General features: G+C 44.6%; 1 protein-coding gene, 1 long non-coding RNA gene and 1 pseudogene across 3 annotated transcripts in view; all 3 read left to right on the top strand.

Moving 5' to 3' along the window:
• Positions 1-943: 943 nt before the first annotated feature.
• On the top strand, positions 944-4,761 carry LOC135443147 (uncharacterized). The gene is made up of 2 exons (XR_010438841.1): positions 944-1,048; positions 4,034-4,761. It is a non-coding gene; the product is annotated as an uncharacterized LOC135443147 (long non-coding RNA).
• Positions 1,100-2,084, top strand: LOC135443652 (uncharacterized; annotated as a pseudogene).
• Positions 4,762-6,418: 1,657 nt separating the features above from the next.
• Positions 6,419-11,219, top strand: part of PDCD6IP (programmed cell death 6 interacting protein) — a 30,519-nt gene continuing 25,718 nt past the window's right edge. For both annotated transcript variants that reach the window (XM_064704947.1, XM_064704945.1), the window contains exon 1: positions 6,419-6,718. In XM_064704947.1, the coding sequence (XP_064561017.1) occupies positions 6,513-6,718 (206 nt within the window). In that variant the 5' untranslated portion in view covers positions 6,419-6,512. The remainder of the gene's footprint in view (positions 6,719-11,219) is intronic.

Below are 11,219 nucleotides of genomic sequence, written 5' to 3'. Positions count from 1 at the left end.
GATAAAAGGAAGGGTAAGATGAGTCTTTGCTCTTTATTAGATGCAGGATGGAACTTGGTAACTGCAGATGAGGAGAAGGCAGAGGTGCTTAATGCCTTTTTTGCCTCAGGTTTTAGTGGGAAGATGACTTGCCTTCAGGAAAACTTCCCTCTTGGATTGGTCAATGGTATCAGGGAGCAGAATGGTCCCCCCGTTATTCAGGAGGAGGCAGTCAGAGAACTGCTGAGCTGCTGAATGTTCATAAATCTATGGGACCAGATGGGATCCATCCCAGGGTGAGGAGGGAGCTGGCAGATGAGCTTTTGAAGCCTCTCTCCATCATTTACCAACAGTCCGGGCTCACTGGTAAGGTTACAGATGACTGGAAGCTGGCCAGTGAGACACCCATTCACAAAAAGGGTAGAAAGGAGGATCCTAGTAATCACAGACCACTCAGCCTGAGCTCAGTACCGGGTAAGATAATGGTGCAATTTATATTAAGTGCCATCATGCAGCACTTTCAGGATGGCCAGGGTATCAGACCCAGCCAGCATGGGTTTAGGAGGGGTAGGTCATGTTTGACCAACCTGGTCTCCTTTTATGACCAGGTGACCTGCCTGGTGGATGCAGGAAAGGCTGTGGATGTTATTTATTTGGACTTCAGCAGAGCCTTTGACACTGTCTCCTACAACACACTCCTGGAAAAGCTGCGGCCCACAGGGTTGGACAGGAGCACTCTTTGCTGGGTTCAGAACTGGTGGGATGGCCACGCCCAGAGTGGTGGTGAACAGTGCTGCATCCAGCTGGGGTCAGTTGTAGTGGGATAGAATATAAAAAAGTAAAGATAGTGTAGAAAGTAATCTTACCCCTAAGGAGTTGCAGCTGGGCCAATTATCAAAGATTAGCAACAGGCCTGACTTTAACAGGCCACAGCTGTAACCAATGAGAAGCAGAGTGCTATAACAGAGTGGGGTGGCTGGTTGGGGAGGGAACTGGAGTCTGTTGGCTGCTTTGTGAAGAAGAAAGAGTTAGTGCTCTCAGAAGCTGCCCATAAGAAAACACTGAGAAGGTATGAAACTTTTGTGATAAGGAGGCAAGAGTATAGAACTCCTGCAATAAGATGGCAACAGCGCTAGTCACCAGTGGTGTCCTTCAGGGGCCTGTGCTGGGGCCAGTTCTGTTCAATATCTTCATTGATAACGTGGATGAGGGAATTGAGTCATTTGTTAGTAAGTTTACAGATGACCCCAAGCTGGGGGCATGTGTTGATCTGTTGGAAGGGAGAAGGGCTCTGCAGAGAGACCTGGAATGGTTGGATGGATGGGTAGAGTCCAGTGGGATGGAATTTAATAGGTCTAAGTGCCGAGTCCTGCATTTTGGCCACAATAACCCCCTGCAGTGTTATAGACTGGGGATGGTGAGGCTGGACAGTGCCCAGGCAGAAAGGGACCTGGGGGTACTGCGTGACAACAGACTGAACGTGAGCCAGCAGTGTGCCCTGGTGGCCAGGAAGGCCAGTGATGTCCTGGCCTGTCTCAGGAACAGTGTGGCCAGCAGGAGCAGGGAGGTCATTCTGCCCCTGTACTCGGCACTGGTGAGGCCACACCTTGAGCGCTGTGCCCAGTTCTGGGCCCTCAGTTGGGAAGGACATTGAGAAGCTTGAGCACATCCAGGGAAGAGCGACAACGCTGGTGAGGGGCTTGGAATGTAAGCCCTGTGAGGAATGACTGAGGGAGCTGGAGTTGTTTGGCCTGGAGAAAAGGAGACTCAGGGGTGACCTCATCACTCTCTACAACTTCCTGAAAGGTGATTGTAGCCAGGTGGGGGTTGGTCACTTTCTCCAGGCAACGACTCTCAGAATGAGAGGGCACAGTTTCAAGCTGCCTCAGGGGAAATATAGGCTGGATATTAAGATGAAGTTTTTCACAGAAAGAGTGATAAAATATTGGAATGGCCTGCCTAGGGAGGTGGTGGAATCACCATCCTGGCATGTGCTCAAAAAAAGATTGGATGTGGCACTTGGTGCCATGGTTTGGCTAAGGTGTTCAGGACACGAGTTGGACTTGATGATCTTGAAGGTCTCCTCCAACCTAGTCATTCTGTGATGCTGTAATTGCCACTATACTCTAAGTAAGTGTACTAACAGTATTAATTTGATGCTTTCCTATGTCTCAAGCCTCTTGCTTCTTCATTCTGACCTGCATCACATCTGGAATGTAGACTGAAGATGTGTTTTTCTTATTTAGCATTGGAACGGGGTAGGATGACATACTGAGGATTCTTGTGATTGCAGCTCTACGAGCACAGTGATAAGCATGGCCCCTGCCCAGCTGAGCTCACTATCAATGTATCTCCTGGTGCAGGCCCCTCCTCAAATATGAGAAATACAAAACTTTCATGAGTACAAATTAAAACTGAGGAAATTAGGATTAATAATACCTCTAAATTTTGAAACAAAGAGTAAAGGAGTGTCAAATTTGAGGGAAATGGTAGGAATTTTTCCTCGTGTTTTTGATTATGGGATGCTAAGGAGAGAATTCATTCATATGTCAGGAATTTGACAACTTCTTCTAAATAGATTCAAATAAATCAGACATATATTTTTCTCTTGCATTTCCTCATTTTGGTAAATGATGATAACCACTCCTGAAACTCATGGTCAAAAGATAATGGTGATAGAGTAAGGACTAAATATTTTATCTCACAAAAAATGTTAGGACTATCAAAATGGGATTGGATCTGAGTGATAAAATAGAACTTTAGGCAAGAGGATCATCAGATTTAATGAAATGAACAACTTATCACTTCCTTTTCTGATTTTTGATTTATTTGCTATAGCATCTCTTTGCCAGTTAGTGCAATTGCTACAGGGTAATTCTTACGCTATGAATAAAGCAGCATGATCAAACTCTACAGAATAAAAATGGTTATTTAGGAAAAAGAGGAAAGCTGGGGACATATAATGTCCGCACTAAAATGAAATGCATCAGTGACCACTGTAGGGCTTAAATGTGGCTGTAATGTGTTTATGCTGCATGAATTTAAACATTTTAGGGGAGTCTGTGTTAAAGTGGTTCCCTTAGATAATATCATAAATCTGTTGAAGAAGGAAGTATGGTCTTGTTTAAAGCACAGGACTCTGAGTCAGAGGATGTAGATTATGCCCCCTCTACTGATAACTACTGACTGTGGCTTCCTCATCTTTAAGTTGGGAAATAGTACTTAGCTATACATAGGTAACAAGGAGACAAGTCATTACTAGTTAAATATTGTAATAATCAGAATAAAGCCATCAGGAGTACTGATTTATTAAGAGATCTGTGGGAAAGAAGCAAATCACTTGTTTGAAGTTCTGGAAACTTGTTCTTAAGACAAAGTGAAAAGTTCTTCTGCTGTGTTGATGGACGTTCAGGAATGCAAAGCATCAGTCATTCCCTTCATTAAGCAACAGCCATCTAAAGGTCACTGGGGCTCTAAAGTAGAACTATGATCTCATAGCTGCAGTTTTTGCCCTTCCCTGCTCACACCCTTTCCGTGTTTATGAGTGTTATGCTGGAAGGTATTGATGGCTTCCATCTTCCATAGATAGGCAGCCACGTATCTTGTAATGATGTGCAGGCTAACTATACTCCAGAAGGTTTTGATATTGGAAACCGTCCAAAGTTAAGAGTATATCTTAAGATTGATCAGAATGTGAGCTGATCAGGGAGGAGGTTTTCCCTGAACAGGAAAGTGTGGCCAGTGCAAGGCTAACTCAAGCTGAGAGATCAAAATGCTTGCAAGTGTATGTGGGCAATAAAGCCTTGAGGGAAAACAAGCACTGAGGAACTCATGCACCCAGATAGGAGTATGGCACAACTGCCTACTTTTTGTGTTCATTGTAGGATAAAAACACCTTTTTTTAATGTGAGATTAAGTCAGTTATAACTTGGTTTTGATTGAGCTGGGGGTTTACTCGGTGCAGGAGTGCTAGAAACTGTTAACATATAGTTGTATGACTATATATATATAAACTATAGACTATATAACATATAGTCATGTTTTGTGACTACAGCAATCTGGCAGAGCTCCAAGGGCACCCACTTGGGCCTCACTGAAGGTGACTGGATGCCACAGAATGAGGACAACTTCATCATCCCTTTCCCTATGCCTGGGAAGGCTTGGCTGCTGTTGCCACAGCATCTTTGGATTGCATACAGGAACGTTTAATAGTGGACAAGCTGCCCCTCCCAGTGGTGACAGGAGTGGTTAAGACTGATTTCTCAGGCTCTACCCTTTTCCTCTTATGCACCACCACTTTAGACATTCACGACAAAGACAGCTCTGCTTAGCACAGAACACTTTCAGAATGGAGTGATCTCCTGCTTTACAGCAAAACTCATGGTCTGCTGCAACATGAGAACAAATATGTAATTTTAAAAGCACTTTTACCATTCCTTTTATGGTGTCATCACCTGGTGGCTTATGAAAATATCAGGCTTGGAGGCTTAGCTGTCTAGAACAAAGGGGAGAAGAAAGGGTGAGATGAGCACAAGGGCTGAATATTCTCTTTTGGTCCCCAGACAGCCAGCCTGGCAGGCTGAGTGCCTGTTTCACTCCTCTGAGCCATGCAGGGCTGAGTCAGCAGAAAGCAGGCGTGATGTGAACAGCTGATCCATGACTACACAACACGAGAATCCGTTCCTTTTGCTGCCAATAGAGACATTTCAACTTTGACTACAGAGAAGCCCCTTTTCACTTTATTTTAAGGCAGCAGCCCTTAGGGTGGGTTGAGAACAGGACCCTGTGAGGCGTTACATGCCTGTCTGCTGCACCACCTTTCTCAAGACTGTCACTGCCATGTCACAGCTTGTGTTCCCAGCTGGTGAAGTTTTCCCCTGCCACAGCCAAGCTCACAGTCACATCTCGAGTGCTTCCTGGGGTCCCACTGGATGTGCTGACCCTCTGACAGCCAGGAGTTCATCTGGGGAGGGAGCACTGTGTCCTTTTCAGCTCAGGCAACTGTCCTGGGTATAGCAAACCCTGCATTTCATAGTCTTAGAGGAGGGGATCATACCGAGCCCATCAAGATTTGAGTCTGTCAAGATTTGAACTACATTTTTTGAAATTGTTAATCAGGAGCTGTAGCTGGATAGGTATGATTAAGTAATTGCATAGTGAGCATCACATGGTGCCAAACTCTTTTCGGTGGTGCCCAGCAACAGGGTGAGGAGCAATTGCCATAAACTAAAACACAAGGAGTTGCACATCAACAGGAGGAAGTACTTCACATTCAGCATGGCTGAGTACTGGAACAGGCTGCCCAGGGCGAATGTCTGGAGACATTCCAAACTCACATGGATGTGTTCCTATGTCACCTGCTCTAGGTGACACTGCCTTGGCAGTGTGAAAAATGCCAATCACTTGGAGTTTTTTTAAGATTTTAAAAGTTTAATAGTAATAAAATGGTTATAAAAATAGTAATACAATTAGAGTAATAATTTGGAAAATTTGAATTACGACAATATGAGACAACAGAGACAAAGAGTTACAGGCATCTGGGTACCTTTTTCTGGGCAGCATGAGCCTGAAAAAGGATCCCCGTTAACAAAGGATTAACCCTTAAAAACCATAGCGTGCTGCATATTCATAAACTTCATACATGATGCATAAATTCCACTCAAATACAGGATTCTGTCTGGTCATCATCAACTTCTTCCTCTGAATCCTAACAGCGCCTTCGAGGCGGGAATAAGTTAGTTTCTTCTGATAAGAAGGCAATAAATTCTTTTTCTCTGAAAGATTTAGGTGTCCTGTGGCTGCGGTCTCGCTGCAAGTCCTTTCTTTAAAAAAAGTACCCTACGTAGCATAGTTTCTATTTTAACATTTTTTATAACCTAAAACTATATTTAACACCCTACTTAAGAGAATTAATGCTTTCCAACACAACACATATAATATTCATTTTAATATTTGCGAAAAGCCAATCATAAAATACACATTTTTCACAGTAAGGAGTGCTGGACTAATGATCTCCCTTCCAACCCTAACGATCCGGCTGTTCTGTCTGCTTGCACGCTTGGCTAACCTTTTGATTTGAGCATAAAATAATCCCAAAACGCTCTGTCCGGACAAGAGCCACCACGAGTGACACACTCCAGACTCAAACTGAGGGAAGAACTGCGCTGCGGATTAATTAGCGCCACAAGCGACAGATATAACCACCAAATAGGAACTTGATTACTAATTAATAAAGTTATTCCATTTAGAACCAGTAAATGCTGATGCCTTTGTTTGTTAATATGTGTAAATAGCGTAAAGTTTTGATGACGGGTGAGCCCGCCTTTTGCGGGTCTCGGGGCCGGGCTCTTCCCTCACGAGCGGCTCCCGCTCCGGGGGCGGCACCGGGAGAGCGGCGCGGGAGGAGGGACAAGGCACGCGCGTGCGCGGCGCTCCCGGAAGCGCGGCGGCGGACCGGGAAGGGGAGCCCGGCGCTGCGGCGAGGAGCGGCGGCGGTGTCGGTGGCGGCTCTGCCCGCCCGCCCGGCGTCGGCCATGACGAACTTCATCTCGGTGCAGCTGAAGAAGGCCTCGGAGGTGGACCTGGCCAAGCCGCTGTGCAAGTTCATTCAGCAGAGCTACCCGGGCGCCGAGGCGCAGGCCGAGCACTGCCGGGCCGCCGAGGAGCTCAGCAGGCTCCGCAAGAGCGCGCTCGGCCGCCCGCTCGACAAGCACGAGAGTTCGCTGGAGACCCTCCTCAGGTAGGGCCCCCCACCCCCGTTATCTGCCGCTTCCTCCGTCTCCCCCTGCCCTGATTCCCCGCGGGGCCTCGGCGGCGGCTCCGGGCCCTGGGCGTGGCGGAGCCGGAGCCAGGTGCGGGCGGGCCCAGGTGTGGGCGGCCTTTCCTGCCGGCAGGAAGCGGCTGGGGCTGCCAGGCCGGCTCTGGCGGCCCGTGGGATGCAGGAGCCCCGGCGCTCGGGTGTCCTGCGGCATCCCGGTGTCCCCGGCCCTCGCCGCGCCGCCCGGGTGTCGTGGGTTGTCACATGATGGCAGCGTGGGGAGGGGAAGGCCTTGTCCCCATCATCGTCCCCTTCCCAGGGTTTGTGTCTGCCAGTAGCTCTTAGGTGTACGTAGAAATTGTAAAAGCGGAGAACGTTAAGTGTTTGGAAGAGAGTTTAAAGATCATCCAGTCCCAACCCCCGCAGCCGCCACGGGTGGGGACACCTCCCCTAGACCAGGTTGCTCAAGGCCTTACATCCAGCTTGGCCTTGAGCAGTGCAGGGCTGGGACACCCACAGCCTCCCTGGGGAAACCCCTCTGCCAGTGCCTCACCTCCCTCACAGTAAGAAGTTTTTTTGAACGTAAATTTCCCCTCTTCCAGTTTGTACCCATGACAGACCGTTTTGTTTTCCATATAGGGTTGGTGTTTCTTTCTCTTCAGTGTTACCTTTTGCTATTACAGCTTTCTTTTCACTTCCTGTTCAGTTCTGTGTGTGGATTTGTTTTTGTGTTTTGTTACCAGCGTGATTTCCTATTGTTTTCTATGTTTAGCAGCTTCTTAATGTATTTGTGAAGTCACATCCTTTTGGTTTTTCTGCTTAACACAGTTAGTTTGCTGTCAGAAAGTTTAATAGAGTTTCTATGGTGCTGGAGTTACCATAGGTTAGATAAGCAAAAGGTTCATCTGTGCCTTGTGCCTGGTGAAGTGCATAAAGCCTGCATTAGGACTAACAGCTCCATTGTCCTATCTCCCTAGAACACTTAGGGATTGCAGTGTTGAGAAGAAAGGGAAGGAGAGGGTCCAGAGGAGGGCCACAAAGATGATTAGGGCTCTGGAGTATCTCCCTTACAAGGAGCTGGGCCTGTTTAATCCGGAGAAGACTGGAAAGGATTGTAGGGGTGCAGAGAAATACCTCAGAGGTAAGTTTTGAGAGGATGGTGCTGGTCCCTTCTCAGTGGTGCCCAGTGACAGGATGAGGAGAAGTGGCCATAAGTTAAAGCACAAGAAGTTGTACCTCAACATGAGGAAGACATTGTTTATGTTGAAGGTGACAGAGCATGGGAACAGGTTGTCCAGGGAGGATGTGGAGTCTCTGTCTCTGGAGACGTTCAAAACCCACTTAACAAGTGCCTTGCCAAAAAGAAGGCAAGTTTTGTGAAATAAGTTACTGATGATTATCAACCCTTCACTGGTATTTGGGCTGTAAAAGCTCTGACTCCACTGATTGTATTTTACAGTAGCTTTGTAGTTCCCTGCTCTATTTTATGTCTACTGCTGTGTATGCTTTTGAAGGTACTTGAGTTTATCCCTTTGAAGGTCGGGGAAATTGTGAGCATCTGTGAACTGAAAGAGGAACTTTGCTACCCAAATTGAAAAGCAGATTATGTTTCCTTGGAATTCAGCTTCAATTGAGCATGCTGGAATCGAGCTTCCTTTTCTGAAGGTGCCAGTCGGGTTTGTTGTTAGTTTCTGTCTGAAATGCCTGTTTGGCACAGCCACATTGTGTGACTTCACATGAACAGTTGCTTTGCAGCACCAAAAGAAGGCAACCCACTTTTCAGTTTTGATCCTTGCACCTTTTCTGGAAGGCAGAATGTATGCATGACATTGTGAGCAACCTGAATGAGTTCAGTGGAGTGTCAGACAAACATCAGAGATGGTACAAAAATAAATAAAAGTAGTGTTTTGGAAAGCCAAGAGGCTGAGCAGAACCTCCCTCATTATGAAATGAATTTATCCATAGTATGCAACTTCACCTCAGTTTTCCCTCTGAATAATCAAGGGAAACCACTTGCAATTGCATAATTACCTAATTACCAGCTTTGAGTCAATTCCATGTGCAGTGATCTGTTCTCTCTGCTGGTGATGGGTGATCAGCAGATGAATTTAGCTGGCCCAGGTGCCCTTGCAGTAGACTGGAGCTGTTGGGTGTAGCTCTGAACTGATGTAAACATGAAGTGATATCCCTCCCATGCAGAAATTCCTCTCTTAAAACTTCTGCATTTTTAATTGTATTGCTTGAGAATATTTGTTCTTTTTGTAGTGGAAGTGAGATAGGATGAAAGTCTGAATAACTGTAAGTTAGTGACGATAAAACAATCAGATGTATATTTTCCCTTATTTCTAACAAGTTATGCATATTTGGTCCATGTCTGGCCATATATATTCATTACAGTTGCTAGAAAATAATTTTGCTCTTACTCTGTAAGAGTATTCTGACATACATTCTCTTAACTATTCTGTAAGGCACAGTTACTTTAAACTGTCTGCACATCGAGAAGTTTGAAGTATCCAGTGCCTGAATGCCTTTTGTTTCCTCTGAAAATCTCTGCCTCTCCAACTTTCAGTGTTTTTCTGTTGGTGTTTAAGAACAATGCTCAGTTTTAATGTTTAATTTCATTAAAGTTGGAGTTTAAAATGTTGTTGGTGAAGTAAGGTTAGAAGAATTATTTAGAATTAATTAGAACCTTGCATACCATTTGCATAGTTTTACTTCCGTGTGGCTTTTTATAGACCGTAATACCTAGTAGAGCATTGCAGACCATTAAACTGTTAAGAAATGAGGGCTTAGTCTTCTGCCTACTAATCTAGGATTTGCCCATGGTTTTGTGATTTCTAGAAGCCTTGTTTTGCTGAGTAGTCACTACAGACTTTTTTTTTCTTTTATGGAAGAAGTGAGCCCTGTTGGAGCCACATCTCCTAGACAAGCATTGACCAGTAAAGCTTGAAAGCGTGTGGTGTGCTGTTGTTCAGCTGCTGAATGCAAATGCTTCTCTTGGAGAAACATTTGAGACAGAGGTGCCCCTTTTCACTGGGAAAGACCTCAGCCTGCTTCCAAGCTTGCTTTGTTTTGTGAGAATCTGAGTGCTCTGAAGGTGATGTAGGTGAGCTTGGTACAGATGTTTCCCCTTAAATTCTGGCGTGGCAGATTTGATTTAGTGGTGGTTTTCTTTTTTTTTTTTTTTTAAGTTCTGAGTATAATTATAGCTTCAAGGGATTCCTTGCTTCCTCCAATATTAAAGATAGCCTGGATTTTATTTCCTTTTTCTGGAGACATGGAATATTGGTGCAAGTTTAATTGCTTTAATTTTGCTAACAACTCCTGCAGTTTTTTTTAAAAAAATCGGGAAATAGAAGGGGGGTGGGAGGAGTGCACGGTTTTATTTTGAATGCTCAAATTCCCTTAGGGCTGAAAGTTGCAGTTGTGATTTCTAGCTGTGAGTTCAGGACTCTGGTTCTTATCTTGAAGAGCAAAGACAGATCTTTGGTCTTTTTGATGCTCTTTTGAAGGAGATTTTTCTTTATGATTCTTTGAGGAGGCACATTATTTGCGTTTAATGCAGTACATAAATTTTAGTTAAATTCTAATTTAAACCTTGACTGCCTACTCATTTGATGACCTCTTTTTACTGGCATTTAGTAGTGTGTAATGCCAGTTGTGATGAGAGATTGCTGTATTTTGAGCACTAGATCTGTGTTGCTGACATGTGCCCCTCCCTTTCACTGCTGCAGTTGTAGTTCCTCACTGGCACAGCCAAACTCACCACTCCTCTGTGTTGTGCCCTGTATTCTTTGTATCTTGATAGTTTAAATTACTGTAAATTTTGTTTTAAATTACACCTTTATATTTACTGTCCTCCTCTGTGTGTAACTGACTTGTGCATCCATTGTGGCTTTTCCTTCTGTAGTTCCTTTCTGGTTTTCTACTGATGATTTTGTGCTGTTCTGTGGTTAACATCTTCATTTACCATTTTTATAAGTTTAATTTTATGCATACTGTTATATTTATACCGTTTATATTTATAAAACTAAAAAACTTTATGTGGTTGTATTCTGGGATTTTTTTTTTCTGTCTGCAGAGTTTTAAAGAGCTCTTAACTCTTGAGTAGATTTTCAAGTTCTCTAATAAGAAGAAATAACATCACATGCTTAAAATAGTAAAGAAAACAGCAAACATAAATTCTGAACTTGTTTAAAACCAACCAAACAAAAAGCCCTTTTTAGGAGGAGTTATACACCTCTCTGGCTTATTTTGTCTGTGGTAATGTTGACACAAAGAATAGCCTGTTTGCAGGGAGCCAAGGCTTGGGCACACCAAGCTTCACAAGGACATTTGACAAGCTTTGCTCCTTTGCTCCATCCTCATGGCAGATGAGGACAGTGTAATCGTGGAATGTGGGAGGACAGCTTGGCTTTAGTGGCAGCTTTTAGTTAACAAATTAAACTGAGTCAAGAGGAGGCAGCATGCAAAGTCTCCTGTT

The sequence above is a fragment of the Zonotrichia leucophrys genome, chromosome 2 (genome assembly GCF_028769735.1).
Source record: "Zonotrichia leucophrys gambelii isolate GWCS_2022_RI chromosome 2, RI_Zleu_2.0, whole genome shotgun sequence".
Lineage (NCBI taxonomy): Eukaryota > Metazoa > Chordata > Aves > Passeriformes > Passerellidae > Zonotrichia > Zonotrichia leucophrys.
This window is presented reverse-complemented; position numbering and strand designations above follow the sequence as displayed.